Source organism: Eulemur rufifrons, chromosome 29 (assembly GCF_041146395.1).
Source record: "Eulemur rufifrons isolate Redbay chromosome 29, OSU_ERuf_1, whole genome shotgun sequence".
NCBI classification, from domain to species: domain Eukaryota; kingdom Metazoa; phylum Chordata; class Mammalia; order Primates; family Lemuridae; genus Eulemur; species Eulemur rufifrons.
In genome coordinates, this window is record NC_091011.1 from 77,865,232 (window position 1) to 77,889,340 (window position 24,109).

The following is a 24,109-nucleotide window of genomic DNA, read 5'->3' on the forward strand; positions in this document are numbered from 1 at the left end:
GCATTGCATTTCTTAACTTTGATTGTGGGTACATATGCAAAACAGCCAGAAAGGGCTTCTGTTTTTGCTGTAAAATTTTTTTAAATAGCATTGCTCATTTGGCTGTCAATGTCCCATATGACACCTTTCTTTTCGAAATAATTTCTAAGAAAATTCATTCTCTCCTGAAAAATAGGTAGGCTTGCTTCCATCGTATAATGAAAATTATGAATCTCATGGCAGGTATCTTTATATTTTGACTGCTTAATAAGCTCAAAGTTTAATTTAGTCATTTATCTGGTTACCATATTTATTTCTTCCTCCTTTAATAGTTTTGATTGTATGCTTATATTGGGATAGCTCTATGTGTCTTTTTATCATAAACAGGCAAGGTATTAATAATGAATGAACACTAATAGATAAGCCAATAATGAAATAAAAAAATTGATGAATATCCTGAAAGTTGCTAAAAATCAAGAGAATTGTATATTCCCTGGTAATTTGCTTATGTTCAGGTCTCTTACCCTGTACATCAACTATTGGAACACAGACACATCTCAAGCCCAGCAAAATTTGGAGATTTCCAAATAGTTCAAAGAGATTCTCTTTTAAGTTTGCACATTAAAATTCATTTATTTTCCATGACCCTCATCTGGGGTGTACTTACTCTTGTGTTACTATCAGACATAGTTCTACTATGTTCCAATACGTTCCAGTAGCTTTCATAATGAAGAACAAACTTTACAAATGGCCTATATGACCTTACATGGTCTATTTGACCCTACCTATTGCCCCACCCTTATCTTAGACACCTACCACCTTCAGATTTCTTCTGCCCCTTCCTCCCTAGATTAGGGAAGTATTCTCTATCATAAACTCTAAGTCCAGCATACTTCCTTTCTCTGCACTTGTTGCAGATTACATAATTATACTTTTGTATGATTATTTGATTATTATCTAAGTTCTCCAGGAAATTCTAAATCCCATGACTGCGTTGTCTATTTTCACCAGTAAGGTATCATTAGCACCTGCCCTAAAGACAAGCACAGCTACAGCCACAGCAACAGAAACAACAGTCTGATAATATAGAAGGGAGAAAAAAACCTATAAAAAGTGGACAAAAGAAGTCAGAAATCATTGGAATCTAGAGGCAAATCATCTTAAGAGCCATTACATTAAGACATTCTTTACCAGGCTTTAATAGCATCATTATTACTACAGTATGATATAATAATTGAAGTCATCACAGAAGGGTCAGGTTTTGATCTATGATTAAGATAAAAGAGAAACTAGTAATTTGCCTTTAAAATGCTTTCATCCAGTACTTCTTTAGAAGCTTTCCCTGTCTTCTGGAAATGAGCTTCAGTTCTGGAGAAATTTTGCCTTTTTCTTCCCACCTCCCAACGAACAATATGGGATAAGGGAAGTGTTTCCCAACCTCACATTAGGGTAAATAACCTTATATTGTAATACTCTTTTGTTCAATTTGATAACCACATGAAAATTATTTGCAAACTCCCTTTAGTGTTCATATTTTTAACAAAAGGATTAATGTTATGTAATGTTTCACAAAAATCATCCTGGAGACAAGGATACAGTATGTTGAATGTAAACCAAATTCTGTCTTATGCTGCCTGAGAAAAGCAAGAAAAAAGAAGTTTCCACTTGAATTCTAAATTGAAGATGACCTTGTGCTTTTTTGAGAAAGGCTGGCAGCTGAGGTCACTGGAGTGTATTATGATGGACAGTGCAGTGCTGTGTGTGGCTTGGAGGCATGTCCATTTCGTGGATTACAGCCAAACCAAAAGAATTAGACAGCTCAGAGCATTCTATCATTTCATTTGAAAATAATGGTCAAAGTCATGGGCAGCAACCATTACAACTTTCATGAAAGAACAGCAGCATTCAATAATTTCATCACTTCAGACAGGCAGTTCGGCTATTCTCAGTGGAATACCATGAATCCAGCATATTCTGTATCAGTTTCTTGTGACAGTCACAGAAGCAACATTTCTGCTTTTACAGTAGGAAAATCCCATCTACGCTGCATTGTATGCAGCTCTTTGCTTCCAGTTGACTAAATCATTGAGAAAAATACAAGGAAAGAGAAGATGACGCAGAAACTTAACACTCTCAAGTATAAATATGTAGCAACTCCATCCATTTTCTTCAAGTCAACTTACTGTTTAAAAAGCTTAAAATCAGGGCCGGGCGTGGTGGCTCACGCCTGTAATCCTAGCACTCTGGGAGGCCGAGGTGGGCGGATCGTTTGAGCTCAGGAGTTCGAGACCAGCCTGAGCAAGAGCGAGACCCCATCTCTACTAAAAATAGAAAGAAATTATATGGACAGCTAAAAATATATATAGAAAAAATTAGCCGGGCATGGTGGTGCATGCCTGTAGTCCCAGCTACTCGGGAGGCTGAGACAGGAGGATCCCTTGAGCTCAGGAGTTTGAGGTTGCTGTGAGCTAGGCTAACGCCACGGCACTCACTCTAGCCTGGGCAACAAGTGAGACTCTGTCTCAAAAAAAAAAAAAAAATAAAAAAAAAAAAAATAAATAAAAAGCTTAAAATCAGTTTCAAAACAAGATATCTATAATCACTTCTCTAAGAACAGCACACATACACACAAAAAATTTCAAAGAAATCTAATCTGTTGTCAATGGTGTCAAATAAGCCTTCTAAGTTATTTCTGAAATAGTGATATTTAAGTAGGAACATTTTGATTGATAGAGGCTTATTTTTAACTTTTGCTTCTTTCAGGAGCAGATTAATGGTAGCACAAAAAATATGTTTGAGAGTTAAAAGCAGGTGGAAAAACTCACACTTCTGATTAAAAAGGACAACTGCTTCTAATCCTGTGCTTGCTTTCTACTCTGCCTGAGTATCTTCTATATATAGGGGGGAAAAAACACACCATGTCACTTCTAAAGTATTTAGAGACCAAAAAAAAAAAAAAGTTGTAACTTACCATTAAAATTTACAGCCCGAATATAACCAAGTAGCTCTTTCCCATCAATGGTACTCATTCGTGGACAAAGGCCAATGTATCCAGGGCAGAGATCTTTGTGCATATTGTGCAGGGCATATGCCATGGAATATACTGCATCAATTACAAATTGGACCTTTCCTTCCTGCTCATAAGATGAATCCCGAGCAATTCGCTCCAGCCCTATAAAAGAAAAAGAAAAATCATCAACTGATGTTAGATTTCATTAAAATATGCCATTAGAGCTAAGATTTCCATCATTTGAGGCACACTTAATGAGACACAACTATTTGCTTTTACTTCTGATTACTTCAGTCCTCTACTTATTGAGTCAGGCTTTTAAACTGGATACTGAATTTTTTATTGGGAAAGAGTAGAAACTATTTCATTAGCAATGAAAAGATATAAAGTAAATAAAATAAGTGTATTGTCATTATCTTTATTTCTACCTTGTTGAGTTCTATTATAATGTACATTCTATGAATTACATAATATTTTGGTAGTGGCTTGATCTTTTAAATAAAATGTGTAGAATGTCATTCTTTCCATCTACCTCAGTTCCAGGAGCATAATTTAATTAGTGACCCAAAGTAAGGTCTTTCACCTCCAGCCCCACCCTCCAAATCTGTTCTTATTTTGAATGTGCTCTATTTGGGAATCTTTTTGTAACTATTATATCACAACATTCCCTTAAGTGACTCTGGTTATCTTTAAAAGAATCATTCAATTTATTTTCTTTTTGAACTCAATTTTCTATTTAAATTGTCTATTAAAAAGACGTAGATCTCTCAAAATGAATGTCATTCAGAATAATTGCACCTCTGTTTAAAGCATATTTAGGGCTGAGAATTGGCATTGGAGATTATCTTTAGGTTAGTGTTTATAATTTAATATGTAACAGGAGCTGAGAATTTAAAAATGGAAGACAAATTAGAGATCAGCTATCATCCAACAATCTCATTTTCAAGATGAAGAAACTGTGACTCATGGAGATTATAATCTCCCATGCCCACAGGGCAGATTTGGGAAGCATTCTTAGGTCTCAAACTGCAAGCCCAATATTATCTCAGTTCTTAGAACAATTTGGTAGATGTCAAGAATGTTGGTCACACAAGAAATAATTACAAAAAGGACATCAGGGGCTTATTAAGCGGGTGAAGAAGGAACTCCTATCATTTCCACATCCCTCTACCCCCAAACCTTACACAACCAGTAACACTTGGATAGACCAAAAGCAAGTACTTTAAGTTTTCTTGTGGATGTGAGTTACCTTTAATAAATCATCTTAAATTCAACAAATTTGTATTTTCTTAACACCAATACATATAACCTCTAAATTTAGAGAGTTAAATTTAAATAAATGGTTGTTTTATATTTGGGTATCTATGGCATGATAAAACCAGACCTTCTTACCTAGATAAAGGTAGTGATCAATTTATTCGTTTTTATTCATCCAATCACTGGACAATGTTTTCTCTGGTCTCAATAACTTGTGACACTCTACTCTTTTAGATGCTGTTGGTTGGTGTTCTAGTTTCTGCAGTCTGACATGGTGCTGAATTCTGCTCCTCCCCTTTTGGCATGGCTTTTCTGATTTTTCTCATGTCTCAACTTTCCATTCTCTAAGGATGAATCTCTTTTCCCCCAACCTCAGAATCTATTCATTCTCAACACTGTCAACTATTACTATCTCTATGGTCTAGAAATATAAATTTGAATCTAAAATATTGGTTATAGAGTCCAAAATATTGGATTAAATTTCTATAAATTTATAGAAATCAATTTAATTCATTTTATAAGCTCACTTTTTGGAAAATTAGCTTTCTAAGCCTTTGTTGTCATGTAATTGCCAGGCCCCCATTTTTAATTGCCTATTATATCTCTATGTAGTCTGCTTCTGTGCCAAACACAATATATCTAAAACCAGGCTATCATTGTAGGGAATCATATCATTATTTCTTTAAAACTTCCTATTTAGGGTTTTGCAGCTTTGGGAGCACAAAGAGACTAGTTCTCACAAATAGCATCTTCAAGGTGCCAAAAGGTATATTGTTTCCTTCAACCTACCTTACCTGCATGACCTAAGCTAGATATGGGGACAATATCCTCTCCACATCTTTCTATCACACTTTTGTTTCCTCAGTCCTAGGACGGCACTGCTTGTGCCCAGAACCTCAAGTTACCTGGATAAACACCGCTTTCAGTTTCTGCCTAAAATTTCTCTCCCATAGTTTTAACCATAAAGTACAAAGTTCATAAATATTGAAGAATGGTTATAGCAACTAAAGAGATTCCAAATTTTTTCTTTATAGACTCTTATCTGGTGACCAACTCCTCTGGTTAGTCCAGGACTGAGGGGTCTCTCAGGACATGGGAGCAAAGCCTGGAGAGTCATGGGCAAACCAGGATGATTGCTTGAAAGCAGAGGTAATTGACAAGGAAATTTAGTGATAGAAGACTGAAATAATTACTTTTAGGATCAGTCCCTAGGTCTAGATGGATATCTCTGTGTTGCATTTGTTTTTCATCACTGAACTTGATAACTGAAAAGGAAGGCTATGATGCCCAGAGCTGTTGTCCCCACACGTGATCATCTCCTTGAGCAAGATCCCTCAGTACTACCCCAGATGTGCTGGGTCAAAATCTCCTGATTTGGGAACATGAAGAATCTATCATTTCGAAACCTCCCCAGGGAATTCTGATAACAACTAGCCTGGTCTGTGAACAAGCTTTTGGAAGCCACTTTGTCTCCAATACAATTCTTAAAAATACCAATATAATCTTTTTAATGCACTGTTGAATTCAGTTTGCTACAGTCAACAATAAGTTAGGATATGCTTTAAAGTAACCAAGAGAGTAGAATTGGAATGTTCCTAACACAAAGAAACAATAAATGCTTGAGGTGATAGATACCCCAATTACCCTGATTTGATTAATATACATTGTATGCCTGTATCAAAACATCACATGTACCCATAATATGTGTAACTATTATGTACCCATAATAATTAAAAATAAAAAAATTTTTTTTAAATATCAGTATAGATCTGCTGTTTAGAGAATTTTATGGCATTGAAGTATCAACATAAGAATAATTCTTTTATGCACAACTAAAAGAGAACCTAATCAAATCCTTGTCTTTTTCCCATCAGATGAAGAATCGAAGAACATATAATTCTCAATATCTATAAATTTCAAAGCTTCTACCACATTCTTAGATGCACAGGGAGGCCTATGGCTGACACTGAGAGAAGCCAAAAAGACATGAAAGATCTGGAAATAAAGTATAAGGAATTAAGTGTTTTCCTCCTGGGAGGGTGGAAGCAGAAAATAGGAAAGGAGTAGAAAAAGAAGAGACAAATAATGGAGAGAAAAGAGGGTGAAGCAACACAGGAAAGGCTTGAGCCCAAGGGTCAAAAACAACAGAGAGAGTTTTTAAAACATAGATATCTAACATTGCAGGTTAAGTTGTTCGTATTGCTGCTCTGTAAATCCCTCTGCTGTAGAAAAACACACACATACATAAGCGCACACACACACCTCTTCTTTAAATATTACTGTTGGTTTATCTGATTTTATCTTCTTTTATGGGCTTTAAAGGAAAGGGGGAATTTCCATGTTTCCATTACTACAGGGTAAAGGGTGGACAATGGGCATATATTTGGCAGAAAGTGCCTAAGCCAAATGGTTTCAAAGGAAGCAATGTCCATGAGAGCATTAGGGAATTTGGAAATTTTTCACAACCCATGGAATAGCTAGAAAAGTAAAAGCTAGATATGTGTAAATATTTTATATTTTTAAATTTACTCTATCCCAAAATATTCTGTATTTAACATATTATTATTTTATTTTAATGCTTCTGTAACCTCCTAATCTGTAAAGATATTCCTCAACATTTATATACAACATTTTCCTGATAAATTGTAATAGAGATGCCCCAACTTAATAGACATACTTTTCTCTGGCTTTTCTTAAAAAAATTCAACTTCATATATAATAGATTTATATGTGCTCTCAAATACCGTACCATCTTATTTTAAAAAATATTTACATTTTTACTATTTAAACTATTTTCTTGGCTAGTTATGAACAATTATTTTGAGTGAAGATTAAATATATCCAACTTTGTACATTTTTTTCTTTTAAAGTATAATTTCAGAAGTCTGTCTGGTGACTGGTGTCACATGTGATTCGATGGGCACTGTAAGATTTTCCCATAAATCAATATAACCACATGGTGACAAACTAAAAGCCTAAACACTATTACCATTTCTAAATTTAAAAATAAATCACTTCTTTTCATGGTGTTTAGACAATACATTTTTCTGTTCCTTAACACTTCAACTTCATGATGACATTTAAGATTTTACAGCAGCTAGAGCTCGGGCCTCACTTCCTATATCTGATTCTCTCATTCATCTAAAATAGGAGTTTAGGAAGCTGACGGTGACTCATCAACCTAATTGGCTGTAAAATTTCATTATGCTATAGTTTCTAAAGTTAGTGTTAACGTATTGCTATAAAGTACTAAATATTATCAAAGGCTGAATGTCAGCCATCTATTTAAAATATTATTGATTGTAAAGTTGCGATGTGTTTTAGTGTATAGCTTAAAATTAACAACATATAGCAAAGTGTTTGCACTGTGGGAGATGAAGTCTGCCTCATAAATTTTATAGCAAGATTGTTTTACATTTTCATTAATGAAATCTAAAACTTCTGACTGTATCTCATGTTTCTGGAAAACATAGTAAATTCTTATTGGTCCAAGAAATACCACATGGACTTCAGTTAAGGTCTTTTCACACCACAGTGTATCATCTTGGGTTTTGCTCTTTCTTAGTAAACAAGGCAAATTGGCTTAAGTTTGCAAAACGTTGTGTACGTTACAGTGTGATTTCCTAAGATGAGCCTGACAGGAATTTTAAATTATTTGACTGACACATTATTGTTGCAGAGCTTTGCTTTCTAAGAGTTTCCCATTTCTCAGGATAGAATTCAGTTTTCTAAATTGAAATGTCAGAGGGTTGTTTTTGTTTTCCTGAAATTAGGCATATCAAGCTTCCAATATTATTATAGTGATGATCCAATAAACAGTTGGTCAATTCAGAACAAGAAAAAATGCAAGTCATATCAGTTGTTTTATTTCCAGGAAACCAAACATCCAAGTTGGTTGCCTTTTTTATGACCTCCTTAGCTTGGGGTATAAATAATCCCACACTCTAAATGTGTAGATTAAGAAGTATTTTTTTAGTTTCCCCCTGAAGTTTTTCTTGAGTATGCAGTAACTAGTTGAAGTAATTAAGTCATTTTCTTAGAGTTGCTGTAGAGAGAATGACAAGAAGGTAGAAGAGAATTTATGAACCTGGTATGAATAAATACATTTATGCATATAGGGCCAGATGTAAAAGTCATTCTGAATTCCACAAGAGCACCATATGACTCCCTACTGATAAACCAGGAACAAGACTGTCATGCTCTACATTGTTTTTCCCAATATGTTGTAACTGCATAGTGCAGCGACTTTTAAATCAGTGGGAACCACGTCAAGAACTGCACTGAGCAGTAAAGAATAATTGCTATGAAGTTGACAACCATAGGTCATCTTTTACCAAATTTAAATTGATTTGGGTTCCAGGATAAAATAGAGGGAACATAAGGAAAAAACATGAGCATGTTCAATTATATAGAAATATCTCCTGAGCACTAGAATACAGACATGAAAAGTGTGCACCTCCCACATTGAAAAGGAATGAAAACATAGGCCCTGAGATAAAGTAGAAAGTCAAACTGACTAATGGAAACAGCTGGCTATGAAAGAAAGAAAATGGAACAGTCAGGTAGGCCTGGATTCAGGTCCTAGCTGGGCAACTTAGAAGGCAAGTGGCCGTGGACACATTCCTGGGCCTTCAACTGAGAAAGGGACCTCTGTGATGGGGTCCCCCAACTCTCCAATCTCATCTGCTGGTACTCCCCACCTCACACTGCTCCACTCTTAGGTCCTTGAATATTGCATGAGGTCTCCAAACTTCAGGGTTTTGGTTTTTTTTTTTTTGTCTTTTTGTTTTTGTTTTTTTTAGCACAAAAGTCCTTTCTGACAAACTGCAGGTCTTCACTCAGCTCTTCACTCTGTTCATGCTCTTTACTTTTTGGCCTAAATGCTTTCAAGCCTCAGGTAAGATGTCACCTTAAATCAGTTAATGTTTAATGATTTTTTTCCCCAACTTAATAGCCTAGATTATATCATAGAACATCATAAACACTATACTTAAATACTGAATATTTTTCACTTGAAACAGAGAGCCATGGTCAATATTTAAAATTATGGTGGAGCATGATGTAGAAAGTGAATTGAAGCAAACATAGGTTGAAGGTAGAGAAAGGATGGGAGGCAGGTCACGCAGAGAGTGGAAGTAGGATGAAACAGTAGAAATGAAAACAAAGGAATGAGAGAAAATATATTTGAGATGCCCAATGGACAGATTCTAACCACCTGATTAAATATGGCTTTAAAGGTCAGGGTTTTGAAGCTAGGTAGTAGAAAAATGGTACCATGAACAGAGTTTGGAAAAGCAGGTGAAGAAGAAGGTTCAGTCAATGATATCTCCCAAACTGTGTCAAGACCTCAATTAAAAGGCCCAGTTTTTAATATTCTGTGGCATTTATTACATCCTCTAACATAATATTATATAAATTTGTTGAATTATTTAAAGAATATAAGGTCCGAATGTTTCGAGTCATCATGTAACAATAATGTGGTTGATCATCTATTTGTAACATTGCAAAAATCTAAGCCACTTTGGAGTAGAGTACCTTATGCAGTGTGGCAGTAAAACCAAGGACCTGAGAAGTCAGACTTGCATCCTAGTTCTAACACTATGACTAACTGATTTTGTTACCTTGGGCAAATTATGATCTCTCTGGCATTTGTTTGCATCTCAATAAAAATTAAAGAATTGAACAAAATGATCTATCAGAGCCCCTTCAGCTCTAAATTTCTGGAACTAGGGCACGTCCTCTTGTTTCTTACTGCTCCCTGCTTATATTCTCTAAGATCACTTGAAGATAACATAAGGGTGTGTCTGAACAATTATCAATAAACCTATTCTCCAAAACAGTATGGAATATCTTGTTACCTGGGCTACTGCTGAGACCTGGAAATTCTGCACTAAGAAAGATACCAAATGTCAGCCTGGGCTATTTTTTCGTTCATTCTCAGTTCTGGTTAACTATGTCACCACATTTTTATTATTCTTAGACTTAGAGCCATTTACCAAATCTCACCAATAGGAAAAGTTTTTAGTTCTCCTCTTATTCTGATACAATGGTTAAAAGAATCAATTATGGAAAATAAGGTCAGAGAAGTGAAAGGGAAGAGAGTGGGCACAAATAATAAAAATAGTAAGAGCACTTCGGAAACAGTATCTCTTTAATCCTAAATTATTATTACTCCTTTCTTACAAACAAAGGAACTAAGACTCAAAAAGCCAAATAATTTACCCCAGATTGCGAAGTTATGGTAGTAAACAGTAATTTAAAATCAGGTCTATTTGACGCGAAAGCTCTGCCTTTAAGTACTATCCCTCCTCCTCCTCTGTGAAATTTTCTTTGATTCTTCCAGCTCAGGTTTACCTTTTGCTGAAGAACAGGAATTGATAGTAGGAAAATGTGTGCTCTCTTTGATTCTAACTGATGCTATTCGCTTCTGTGACTATGCTTGCTTTTAGTTGTTTAATAAATATAGTTAATCAGAATGAAAAACAGAGATAAGAACAAAGGTAACTCCATGATAGGCTAGGCTTCCTGGATGTGAGAAGCCTAGTTCTGCTTCTGTATATATGGCTTGCTGGCTTGGTGCTTAGCATATGGCAGGCTTCATTAAAGTAAGGGAAAACAAAGCCCCGGGGAGGTAACTGCAAGTTGCTTTCTGATAAAGGGCTGGAGAATCCAGGTGCCCTCCAACCAACTACGTAGATAAGAAGAGCAAGACATGATCAGTGCATGAACGGCTTGTGCAGGGCTTGTGTTCCCAGTATCGCTTGTAACCAAAAACTAGAAGGTATGTAACAACAGCCCCCCGCCCCCATCGGAGACCCTCCTCTTCCCCTGGATGATGTTAACTACAACTGGCGCCAGCGCGAAAAGCCCGAAGCTTAGAGTCAACAAACCTGAAGCCAACGCGATCAGCCACTTCTAAAAAAAGGAACAAATAAACTGAAGGGGGATGAAGTGCAGACTAGTGTGTAGTGTACAGACTAGTATGTCATGTGCAGACTAATGTGCTGTGTGCAGAATAACGTGTCGTGTGAAAACTAGCATACAGAAAAGTATAAAAGCTTAACCTTTACCCCAGGGCGGGGTCCTAGTTTCTGGAGAGGCCACTGCGTTGGTGCTCTGGAATTTGGACCCTGGCCCGGGGCTAGTCAATAAACTCCTTTGCCTTTTTGCAGCCTCAGTGACTCTGCCTCTCTGTTCCTGGGGCCAAGGGGAACCGGGTCTAACATTTGCTTCTCCAAATTCCTGTTTAACTTACAGCCACTAGACCCAATGATTGGCTTGTCTCCTAAAATTAATTGTAAACGGAGGTTATGTGTGTGTTTGTGCACAAGTTATCCTTTAAAGAGAGTAGTGAAACAAGAGTTAAAGAACATTGTAAAATGATATAAACTTTTGCAGAAATAATGACTAGTGAGTATAAACAAATATTAACAAATGTCAATATTCATATTGAAATGTACTAAAAAAGGGAAAATTTGTTTCTGTAACATTTTAAGCATTTTTCTGATCTATAAAAATTTATATTGCTTGTGAATTTCAGGCATCCACTTATAATAAAATTCCCAAGCAAGAGGACTAGATATTTGTGATCAAAGCCAAAGGTAATAAAGCTTATAAGTTTATATTTATAAAAATTATTAGCGTTCTTTAGCTTTGGAGGGTATTATGTATTTATTTATCTGTAGCATTTTTCTTTAAACAAAAAAAAAGCTCAGAAGAGAATTTCGCACCTAAGATTCTGGTATGTGGATGCTACAATAGGTTTTGTCAAGGTAGAAAGGGATGTATTGAACTAATGAACTAATTTGAGCCTTGGCCTTATCTATTTACAAAGGGCAGAGAAAATTAGAAGATAAGGGTCCTTTGCTGAAAATCACCTGCTCTCTATCTTCTTCTGTAATTTAAATGTGGTAGTGAGCACTGAAGGCTCTTAGCTGACTGAGGACACATCAGGAGACACTTGTAAATCAACCACTGAAGAGCTCTAGATCAGCTCACAATAACTTCACTCCTTTGTGCCAGGCAGGAAATACAAAGTGCTTCAGGCAGGTGCCAGGTGTCCCCCTTCAGGTGTTAAAATTACCATGCGATGCCCTAGGGTTTCTATAACATTGAAAAACCTAAGGTGAGTGGCAAATAAGATTAAGAGTGTATCTTCAGGCAAAACAACCAGTTTAAAAGAAAGACTTTCAGAAAAGCAAGTTATTTCATAGATATCCCTAAGCCCCTAATCAAAGAAAAAGCTGTTTGATTAAGTTGAATTACTTACATTTTTCTACATAATTATCAGATCCTACACAAGAGAGACAAATTTTGATTCCAAATAATGCGTAAAACTAAAGTTTCTCTCTTTAAAACATATTAAAGACATTCTGTCCCCATAGAATTCAAATTTTGCCATCACAAATCCTACCTCCTAAAAGCAGATAGGGCTTTTAATGCTCCCCCGACCCACTCACACAATATGTTATAGTTATTACAGACCCTATGACTTGGCTCACGATTTACCTTCTAAAAATATATTACATTTTCTCTAATTACAAAAGTAATACATTGTCATAGTAGAAATGTGGAAAATAAAAGCACATAAAGAAGAAAAATAAAGAACCTCTATTAGCCTCCCATCTTAAACACCATTTATTGGTCTGGTGGCTTATAGCATTTCTCTCTTTGCCTCTTTATTTTTAAACATTAAGGTGATATACTCTTTTTTAACATGTGTACTCTTTTTAATATGCTATATTCACGTTACCTATCATGAGAATTCTCCTATATTGTAGAAAATCATGGTTTTTAATCTTGTCTTAAATCTTTAATTAAGATTTTTGTCTAATCTTTAATCATTTAATGGATTCAGATTTTTGTGTTTAATTCTTTCTTGATACTAAATGTGATATTTGGATAAAGAGAGAGATTCTAATTTTATGTTTTCCAAATTGTGAATCAATTACCCCAGTGCTATTAAATAGATATTGATTTTCCCATTAATTTATATAAAGTCACTTTTAGAACATCAAATTTCTGTATATTCTTGGATTTATATCTAGACTTTCTGCTCTAGGCCATTTTTCCCTCAATATGCCAATACTACATTTTTTACCATTATTGTGATTTTGTAATGTTACCATTGATTCATGCAAATTCTATCATACACTTATTTTTCTAAATTTCTTAGAAGTCTCACTAATCAACTTTAGAATTACTTTAAACTATTTCAAAAAATTGGAGCTTTTATTAGAATTGCATCCATTTTTTAAATAACTTGTGGAAGATTTGACCTTGCTACGATATTGTCTCCATTTGAGAACATGGAATTTTTATTTATCCAAATCTTCTTTAGGAATCCTTGGTAAAGATATGTCATTCACATATTTCTGCTTAAGTTAAATGTTCAATATTTCATGTTTTATAGCTCTATAAAATAAGGATGTTTTTCCATTTTATTTTAACTGGTACAATTCATAAATTTCAGTTCATTTTTAATGCTTAGCATTTTCTTGCTCTACTCTTATTTAAATGCAATGCATCCTAGAAGGCCCAGATTAAGCCCTCTCTTCTACACAAGAAGGAAAAATACAAAAGAGGATGAGTTGGGAGATCAGACAGAGTAAAATTTACTCTGCCTCTAAGTCTCTTATTCTTCACGCACAAAATGGGAATTTACTACCTATTACATGGTTGTTGTGAGGATTAAATGATATAATGTGGGGCATTTGGCACGTTACATAGTAAGTAAATGAACACTTTCCGAATTACACAAACAACAGAAATCACAAATCTCAATATCACCATTTACTAGTGATGGGGCTTTGACTAACCCCTAAACCTATGCTTCAGTTTTCTTATCTGTAAAATGGGGATAACAAAAGTATCTCCTCCATAGGGTCACTGTCATAATTAAATGAGTTAATATATATTAGGCAATCTGAAAATAGTAGGTACTATATAAGAGGATGTTCTTATTCTTATTATCATTGTTATCACTTATTAAGTTTGTATGATATATTAAACACCAAGTTGGATACAATGATAAACAAAAACTGACCTACTCCCTGCAGTCGTGGAGGGCCACTAAGGCTAGAATCTGAAAGATAAATAGGAGTGCATCAGGTGAGCCAGGGATGCGGAGGTGGCACAGGGGCAGGGTGACAGCAGTGGCAAAGGCCAGAGACAAGGAAGTGGAAGCGTACCAGGGTTTGAAATGAGGCCAGTGAGGCTGTGGCAAAGGAAGCAGGAGGTGACTATGGGGGAGGCCTGAGAGGGCCATGGGACCAGGTTATGGGACCGTGCAGACTGTCTGGAGTCACTTTGCCATCCTTTCTAAGAGCAGTCGGAAGCCACAGAAAGGAGAAATAACCAGATTTCCAATTACAAAGAGCACTGAGTCAAGGCAACAGATAGGAAGAAGGAAAGAGTGGATGGAGTAGTCCCATTGGGAGGTGACTTCACAGTTTGGAGTGGAGCATATGGTGGCCTGGGCTAAGATGGTGATGAAGATGGAGAAATATGAATGTACTTGAGATGTATTAGAAGATAAAATGAACAGGATTAGGATATGGGAGCTAAAGCAAAGGGTGATACCAAAAGTGACTTCTAGGTTCCTGGCTTAAGTATGTGGACAGATTCTGGTGCTATTCAATTAGATAGGCAACACTGTCTAGATCATAAATATAATGCCCCACTGGATAACCACACATTGGCCTAATGCATGATGAACATAGTGAGTTTATTTCTTTTAAGACAGGTCAGGAAAATCCCACTAGCCTGTACTCCTAATTGTCTGCTCACTTTGTCACTATCGAATGTACCCTGCCTGATTTTTCGCATTAATATGTTCAGGTTCAATGTTCCAACCCTGGGTTATCATTATTTTCATTATTATTTACAAACTCTCTAGAATATAAATTACAACCCAGGAACTGGAAAAAGAGATGATACAGGAATTGTTTCCAAGATTGTGTTAGCATTCAACAACTGACTTCAATAATTCTATTTGCAAGTTACTAATAGAATACCCTTTGAAACAATAAGTGGATTAGTAAATATGATAGTCTGCTTTAAGTATAAACATAGACAAGTAAAACCCTTCCCCTTCCCACTCTCTCTAGTTCCACTTTCCTGTTCTTCTGAATTTTCACTCTTTTGTTTGAATTTTGTCAACAATGAAGTAATATTACTACAGGAACACGTTATAAGCCTGGAAACATTTAATTAATAAAATAGGAATGTCCATATGAAAATGACCTTAAAAATCATCCTATCTGCTTTGTTTAAGCTTCATGACATGACCTATTAGCGGTTTAGAAATCAATGTAGTGAGTTACAAACAGCATAAGAAAACAGAAATCTAGGGCATCCCAAATAGTAACAGGAGTGTTGCTTCTTGAAGCTTTTCTTTCAGTTGTGAGATGGGTATGTGTACTGAGTTGCCATAAACAATATATTATTAATCTGGATGGCAGTCAAAACAAAGTTTGAAACTCACTGACCTAGTCCAATTCTCTTATTTTACAAATGGTGAAACTGAGATCAAGGGACTGAGTGATTTTTTCAGATCTGACAGCTCATGAAGAGGCAGAGACAGAACCAGCAAGAGAACCCTAATCACCTAAGTCCATGATTCCCCTTTTGTATCATGTTGCCTCTTTTCAGCCACATTTTCTCTCCCATTGTAATTGAGTTCCATCAAGGATAAGTAAAACTTAAGGAAATCACTAAATGAGTTTGCCTACGATGAATTAAAAGCCTCGAAAGAAATGAATTATGGGAAGAAATGAATAATAAGAAGGAATGAGTTACAGGAAGGTTCTCTCTTACTCCAATGGGAAACTGTCAGTGAAAACCAACAACAAAGAACTGTGCTTTTTGGCTGAAATGGCAAAAACATAAAAGCAAAGGATTTTATAACAGAAACTTAAATTTAAAAAAAACAAGACCAAAAGTACTTTAAGTATAAGATACATATCCTTTAAATGAAAATTTTAGGTTGCCTGTGTGTAGTACCAGACCACAAAGATCAAAAACGAAAACAATTGTTGCCTCTGTACAAAGCGGTCAATTCTCTGGTTGACTGACTGGGATTTTCACTTTTCTTCCCAATTTTAGGGGTCACAGCACAGGTGTAGCTATAATGCCAGTGGCTGATTAAAGCAGGTCGAAATCTGTCTGGGAGAGTTTCTGTGCCATCCTTCATAGGGACAGGGACCAGACAAGATGACCTCTCTTGTTGCTTTCCAATTAATTCAATCAGCCTCTGCTTCTATCAGACATCTTCAGGGATGCAAACTGTAAACTTGCTCCAAGTCCTCACCAGGAATCAGTAAACATAGAGGTTGCAGAGTTTAATGAATAAGCAGGATCCATCTTTCATTCATTTCTGATTTACAGCTTATTTCTAAGTATTATTTTCTCCCCCAATAATCTAAAATCCCTTAGAGGACAAGGGCTGAATCTAACTCCTTTGGGTTCTCACTGGGCCTAGCTAGTATAGTGCCCAAATAAATCTTAGGTTAATATCCATGTTGTTAAACCAACCTGAACTGAGTTTTTTTCTTAAGAAGGATATATAAATAAGAAAATCCCAATTAGCTATCCATGAGGTCTCTAATCCTTTCACTTTAGTATTCTATGAAATGCCACTCTAGGAAACTATTATGGGATATAGTAAAGTATTATACATCTGGGAAAACTTTTGTCAAATAAACTAAATCTATGCCTTTCATTTCTATGTTCAAATAAATGTATATAAAAGATAGAGTCAGTAGAGGTGTTTGTTTTTTGTTTTTTCTCAAATGGACTGGTAGGATAATTTCCATAAGAGAGGAAATAGATCATGTGAGACTAACTCCATTAGACAACGTTGAAACAACAGATCCAAAATGAGGTAAGTGCTCACATGTCAGCTCATTCCAAACCCCTCATAAATCAAGAACTCATGGCTGTATTTCAACACTTCCTAAATAATCAATAAAATATCAGCATTCATTAAGACAAATTTATTCATAGTGTTGCCTTAGATCAAAAACTGTGGCTTTTGCCTAAGAACTTAGCTTATAATTAAAAGGGAGTAAATTTGTTTGACAAAGCTTTCTTAAAAAAAAAACCTAACTAATATAAAATGTGGTGTCCTTCAACATTACATATAAACTAAATTATAATTTATGGTTTGTGTGGGTTCTAGTGGTTTCACCATGACCTAGAAAACATTCCAAAACAAAAGTGGAATTCTAGCCCATTAAGGACTAAATTAACCACCAAGGATATGTTCTGGCAATAAACCCTGGTTTCACCTTAAGAGATAGAGCATGACCTATTAGAATCTTGCATTATTATCCTTGTATGCAGCTATAAAAAAAACAAAAGGAAAATATTTTCATCTTTAAACTTTCAATGCATGCACATGCAAAAAAGAATTTAAAATATTTTCATCTTTAAACTTTCATTGCATGCTTGGAATATCAAAACACATTTTTGTGAGAAAAATTATAAATAGAAATTTGATAAATTTAGAACCAATATGAAAATCATAGCCCAAGATGCACTTTAAATTTATTTCTAACAAATCTGCTTTTCTCAGTGTTTTATTTTTGCTCCCCAAATTATGTTACTGGCACCAAGGACTTGGAGAGAAAACAGGTATAAAGGGAACATTTAGACATAATGGCTCAAGTGTACAAATGTTTATAAATAGCCTTCTTCCTAGAAGCTGAAAAGAGGAAACCTAACATTTATTGGGATCTATTATGAGCCAACCACCATGCTAGACAAATTGGACATGTTGTTGCATAATGCTTGCAATCACTCTGTGAGGTAAGTACTATTATTACCATTTGTAGATAAGAAAACTGAGCCACAAATAGATTAAATACCTGCCCGTTATCATAGACTTAGTAAGCTATAAAGCCAAGAATCCAAACTGTGTCTGACTATTCAAACTGGTCTTGCTTTTTTCATTATAACTCAAGTCCTGTTTACCAGGTTCTTGGATAGACCTTTCTAATTTACATCAGCACCCTAAGCACCTAATAACCATTTGGCCTTTGATTTCTATTACAATCTTGTGTGTTAAGCTTGTGTATGAAGTGGCATTTTTCTCTTTTTTTAAAGATGAGAATCTCATTATATTGCCCAGGATGAAGTGCAGTGGCTACCCAGAGGTGGGTTCACAGTGCCTTACAGCCTCAAACTCCTAGCTTCAAGTGATTCTCCTGCCTGAGTAGCTGGGACTACAGGTGTGGGACTCCAAGCTCAGCTTGAAGTGGCATTTTTAATATATGAATTTTCTGATAGTCTTTCAATCAAATGGTTTTAAGAATAAGACAGACTCAGATACTGGAGTCATCTGGTAAACCGGCCTCTCTTTCAGAGCCAAGATTCTTAGTTAGATGTGCATTTATGCTTCTGCTTCCTCATTGCAGTGCACATCTTGACTCCTGCAATTTGGCTTCTCCCCTGCCACACACCAAGGCTACGTAAGCAGAGACCATTAGTTCCACCTCATACCAATTCATCACTTCTTACATTGTATTATAGTACTATGATACTTCTTATTTAGTATTAGAACTCACAATTTTTAGCAGGGCATGAGCCAACCAGAATGAAGATTTTACTTTCCAGCCTCCTTTGCAGCTAAATTTAGTTGTCAATAGGATGTAAGCAAATGTATAGTGTGGCAACTTTTAGGAACCTTTCTTACAAGGCCTGGGCATATGCTCTGCTTCTTTTTCAGTTTTCGTCCTTTCCTCCATCCTGCCACCTAAACAGCAGATGTGACCATTGGAGCTCTATCTGGCACCTGTAACCAGGAGGAATTAGAGCCATACCCCAGAGATGAAAAAGTAATAAAGAAGCCCAGGTCCCTGAAGCCTAGGTAAAGTAAAGCCACTACATCATTTCTGGACCCTCTAGATATTACCAGACAGAAAAAATAAGGTTCTATCTTGTTTAAAGAAGTGTTATTTTCACTCTCTGTTACTTATAGATGGACATAATACTAAATGATATATGACCATAATCTCTTTGTGTATTAACCCAAGGACAGTAACACACTCTCCACCACATTTTTACTTTTAATGAGCAGTAGGAAAAAAATCACAAAATTTATAATAAAAATCCCTCCTCTTATTAGCTCTATTATGGTAGATAAAAACCTCTCTTGGTTTCAGAGTCTCCATCAGTAGTGAATGAGGGAAGAATGATCTACTTCAAAGTGTCATAAGTAATCAATCAAATAAAAACTACAGTTTCTAAGTATTCTTGTGCCCTTTTTCACAGGATACAAGTCATTAAAGATCAGATATTTTTACACATTTAACTTTAAAATGCCTTTTAACTTGAGTACTTCTTCTCTAGTTTCACCTATTCACCAAATTAATGAACATTCTGGTTTTCTTCAAATAAATCAGTTACTGTTTATAAAATAAACCAGGAAAAAAATAAAAGCCTTTAAAGGCATTCTCCTAGTTGTTGTTTCCAAAATTATATCTGTATCCTATCTAATTTTATGACTATTTTATTAATGGTCCACAAGAGCAGGAAGCATGTTTATTTTCATTCATTTTATTTCCAATGCACCTAATAACGCCTAGTAAATGTTAGTATCCTCTAACCCAGGGGTCCCCAACCTATGGTGAGTTGTATAATTATTTCATTATATATTACAATGTAATAATAATAGAAATAAAGTGCACATCTACCCCTTCCCCCAGTCCATGGAAAAATTGTCTTCCATGTGCCAAAAAGGTTAGGGACCATTGCTCTAACCCATCCTTCCATGCTAGTCATTCCTATAGTGAAGGGTCCTTCCCACTGCTATGTAACAAAAAGTTAGGAGTTGATTATGGTCCTACCTTAACAGGGACATGATGACAACCCCTTGTTCTTTATTTCCTAAGTACAAATCTATAGGCCATTATGTTTCCTAATAAGAATTATTTATCCTATTCCATACTCTTATAGCCTAATAATAAATGTGATAAGTAAATAAGACAGACTCAAAATCTCTCTAAAGTTATTATAGTTACCATGTATGGCCTGTCAGTCAGTTGGATGTGTTGATCTAATTTAGAAGATCAGATGAATCTGACAAAGGGCTTCTAAACTGTGTGACTATTTTTCACTCTTAGTTAGGTTCACAGTTATTTTCAGCATCATATACTTTCCATTTTGTGAATTATTTTGGTCACAATATTGGCTCTTTTCTGCCATATTTAGTACATGTCTTGATTTTGCAATTCTAGATCATTTTGCTCCTCTAAATAGCCATAATTCTTTCCCCTCATCCCTGCCCACATGGAGATATTAACAACTGCTGATGCTCAAGAGATCACTACCCTGAGTATATACTGTCAACATGCCATCACTTCTGGAATCTATTTCTTCAACAAGTTGTACATAGAAAAGAAGCACTAAATTTAGATGGCCATTTATTTCAACTATTCCCAAAATAATCCTCTTCTCAGATCTCTAGGAATCAACAAATGAAGAGAGGAAGTGATAATAACTCCAGCCAGATCCTATAGTGTTCCTTTTGTTACTAGTCATTTGGAATTAAATATGAAAACACATTTAACTTTAAAACAATTTTCTATGTATTACTCTATTAATGAAAAGTCTTTCTTCAAAAGTTAAAATTCACTATTAAAAAGTAGATACAGAAAAAATATTGGCAAATCAATTAACTTTTTTCCCAATCTAATTATAAGAAAATATCCCTCAAGACTCCTCTATTTGTATTATATTTACAAAATTTTTTATTCTCTTTGATTACTTTTCCAATTGATATCCCATTTTATTTATTAATTAGTTTGCTACTTTTTGGTTTTGCTCTGTTTGACTTCATAACCTTCCCTCGCCTTGACTTGCTGTGGCATATACTTGCGCTGTCCAAAAATTTGGTATAGGCTTTTTATTTCTATTTTTGGATATTCAGTATCTTCTTACATATTTATAGATCTTCATGCCCCAATTATGCAACTTCTTTAAGGTAAATTCTACTGGAATGCAATTTTTAGTTAATTTTACTGATATTCAGAGAAATGCCTAAAACTTTTAGTTTATGATCAACTTCATTGTCTTAGATGAAAGATATTACCTGAAAATTAAATATATCACAAATGACTAAAAATGAGGGAAAATGTCTACCTAGTTGTTTCTATTAATATTTGAAAAATATCAGATTAGAAAACTCACATTGTCAGCTTACTTTCTTCAGTAAATTTTTGGTCATATCCAACAAAAATAGGAAAAGTCATCTCAAAAATGTATAATTATTCTATCATTAAAAAATGTTTCAGATATCCTTTATATTTATTGTGTTTCTTGTTCACCCAAAATCAAATGTGCTTTTTAACATTTCCCATCCTACTTAGACTACATCTTCTTGATATTTCACTTATTTCAGAGTCACTCATATTATGCCCTGAGCTAAACTGATTTTTTCCTCATCTATTGAAATGATAAAATAAAATGCAATTACTTTAAAGGACATAAAAAAATGAATTCTATTTACCCTACAAATTGGCTTCATTGTAACTGTATAGTTAAACATACAATTAGTAGCAAACCAAGAAAGCATTTAGACTAATTAGACCTTGACTCTAGATGAGTTCACAGATTATGTCTATGAGATAGCAATCAGGTCGGTTTGATCAATTTAAAAACAAAAATAATTAATCAACTCATAGAAATAAAAAATAAACCTGTCCATTGTCTTCTTTTCAGCTGGTATAAATTTAGCCTTAATGAAAGATAACCTACTCCTCACATAGAAATAGATTTTTCATATTGTCCAGAGTATATTTGAAACCTCGTAACATATGGCATTCTAACTTTGATATAGCCTTTTTCAAACTACCTATACATTATCAAGAAAAAGGAAGGAGAACCAGAACAAAGAGCAAAGAGGACCACATCAAACATACTGCAAGTGACTACAGATGGGAAAACAAGACAGTTTTTTTTCTAGTATATACTTAGTTTGTCTACAATATGATTCATAACACACAATAAGGTAATCACTATAAACATCTTACATATATTACACTTATTTTGCTTTTCCTGCTTGCCAGAAGCCATACTGAAATCTAAGATAGCCTAATAATGTTCAAAAGACTACTAGAAAAAATCACAATGAAACACAATACAGAGTAATTACTATTCAGTGGGAAGAACAATGGAGGCATTTTTTTCTCTAGCTATAATAGTTTATAATTATGGCCCTGCAAACAAGGAAACACATAAAGAAACAGCAAGAAACTCCCAGTAAGCTTCCATGTTATAAATTTATGGTATCTTCAAGCTTTTTATCTTCACTGCCCTGACAGATGATGGGGACTCTGCAGTTCTTAGGCAGCTGCTCCCTTCATCAGTACCAGCAACCAGATATACAGGTTGATGTTCCACAGAAGCTAATTTATTTTTTAAAAATGTTAAAACCCCATAGAGCATGACAAATAACACAGGTTTCAAATATAAATATCTGAAACTCAGCATCAAGAGAAAGTATCTTCTTGTCAGTGATAAATAACAAGCCTGAAGAAATATGAAAAATGCTCTCCCTAAAATATATAGATATTATCTGATATCATGACTTCTTAAAATCATTTCATTCTAGTGAAATAGAAAGGACAAGTTGTCTTCTGCTACTCCAGCCATTTATATTTTCCATTTAGTAACTTTCTAGAGAAGGTTTGTTATATAGGTTATGTCATATACACTCAGAGGTCAATATATCTGGAAAAGGGAAAAGATGGAGACTCTTAATTTTTTCAAATAGTTGAATCACTAAACAGTTTTCCAACTGGTAATTTGGAGTATAGACTCCAACTCTTTTATTTGTGTAATTCCCAAACTCTTCTATGTGAGAACATAACCTTAAAGACATTTTTAATAATATTCTACTTTTTTCAAAAACAAAGAATGTAAATTACTGGCATGGTAAGTGTGTGTTGAAATTTCTTTTCATTTAATAAGTACAGAGATACTCTACTTCCTAAGAAGAAATTTACCTTTATGTAGCTTCATAAAGATGCAATAGATAATATAGCCATTCACACCGACGTTTTTAATTAAATGCTGGGAAGTTAGTTTTGTATTTGTAATTATTCATGTCGTTGTATTAGCCATTATATAAAGCAATTGTATTAGCATTTTATTTAAAAGTTTACTTTCTTCATTAAAGATTACGGTGTAAATCACAGAGGTGAATCAGCTATGTTTTCAGATGGTTGTGCCAAGGCAGTCAGAGGGTGAAGAGGTTTTTGCCAAGTCAGAGACCACCCCTGGAGCCAAGGCTGCACTAATGGTGGCAGGAACATATGGTAAGAGCGGTCCAGAGTCCAAACAGGTGAAGGTGAATGAGGAAGAGCAAGAGTGATGCCCGGTAAAGGGTGGAAGCAGACAGGAATGGCTGGCAACTCGGTAGGTAAGAATCTGGGGCTCCGAGTAGGATGACTTGGCATGAATGTCAAGGGGTGCCAACTGCTCTGCTAGACTGCAAAATGTGAGTCAGATGCCTTTCCTGTGGGGGAGTAAGTAGGAAATTTGAGATTCTCATTAACTCTTTGAGACCACTAGGGTGCCATTTGATAAACGACACTGTCAGTGTTCTAAATGGAGTCTAAGCGTCTGTTGCAATAAATGAACATCCTAAAGTATCCAGCTTATTAATAGAGTGTCACCCCCACCCAAACAATGTGTAATAACAACTTGTATATCTTGTACATGCAGTTTTTGCACCAGAGGAAAAAAGAGAAGGAGAGAGAGAGAAACCGACCCATTCAGGCATAGCACACAGTTCTTAAGAAGATTACATTACTATGTTCTTTCTTTTTAAAAAAAGACTTAATTTGAGATGTCATGCTT

General features: G+C 35.1%; 1 protein-coding gene across 6 annotated transcripts in view; it reads right to left on the reverse strand.

Annotated features, from left to right (window-relative positions):
• Nucleotides 1-24,109, reverse strand: part of GRM8 (glutamate metabotropic receptor 8) — a 696,364-nt gene that overhangs the window by 249,128 nt on the left and 423,127 nt on the right. For all 6 annotated transcript variants that reach the window (XM_069461398.1, XM_069461395.1, XM_069461397.1 and 3 more), the window contains one exon: nucleotides 2,951-3,151. In XM_069461398.1, coding sequence (XP_069317499.1) covers nucleotides 2,951-3,151 — 201 coding nt within the window. The remainder of the gene's footprint in view (nucleotides 1-2,950; nucleotides 3,152-24,109) is intronic.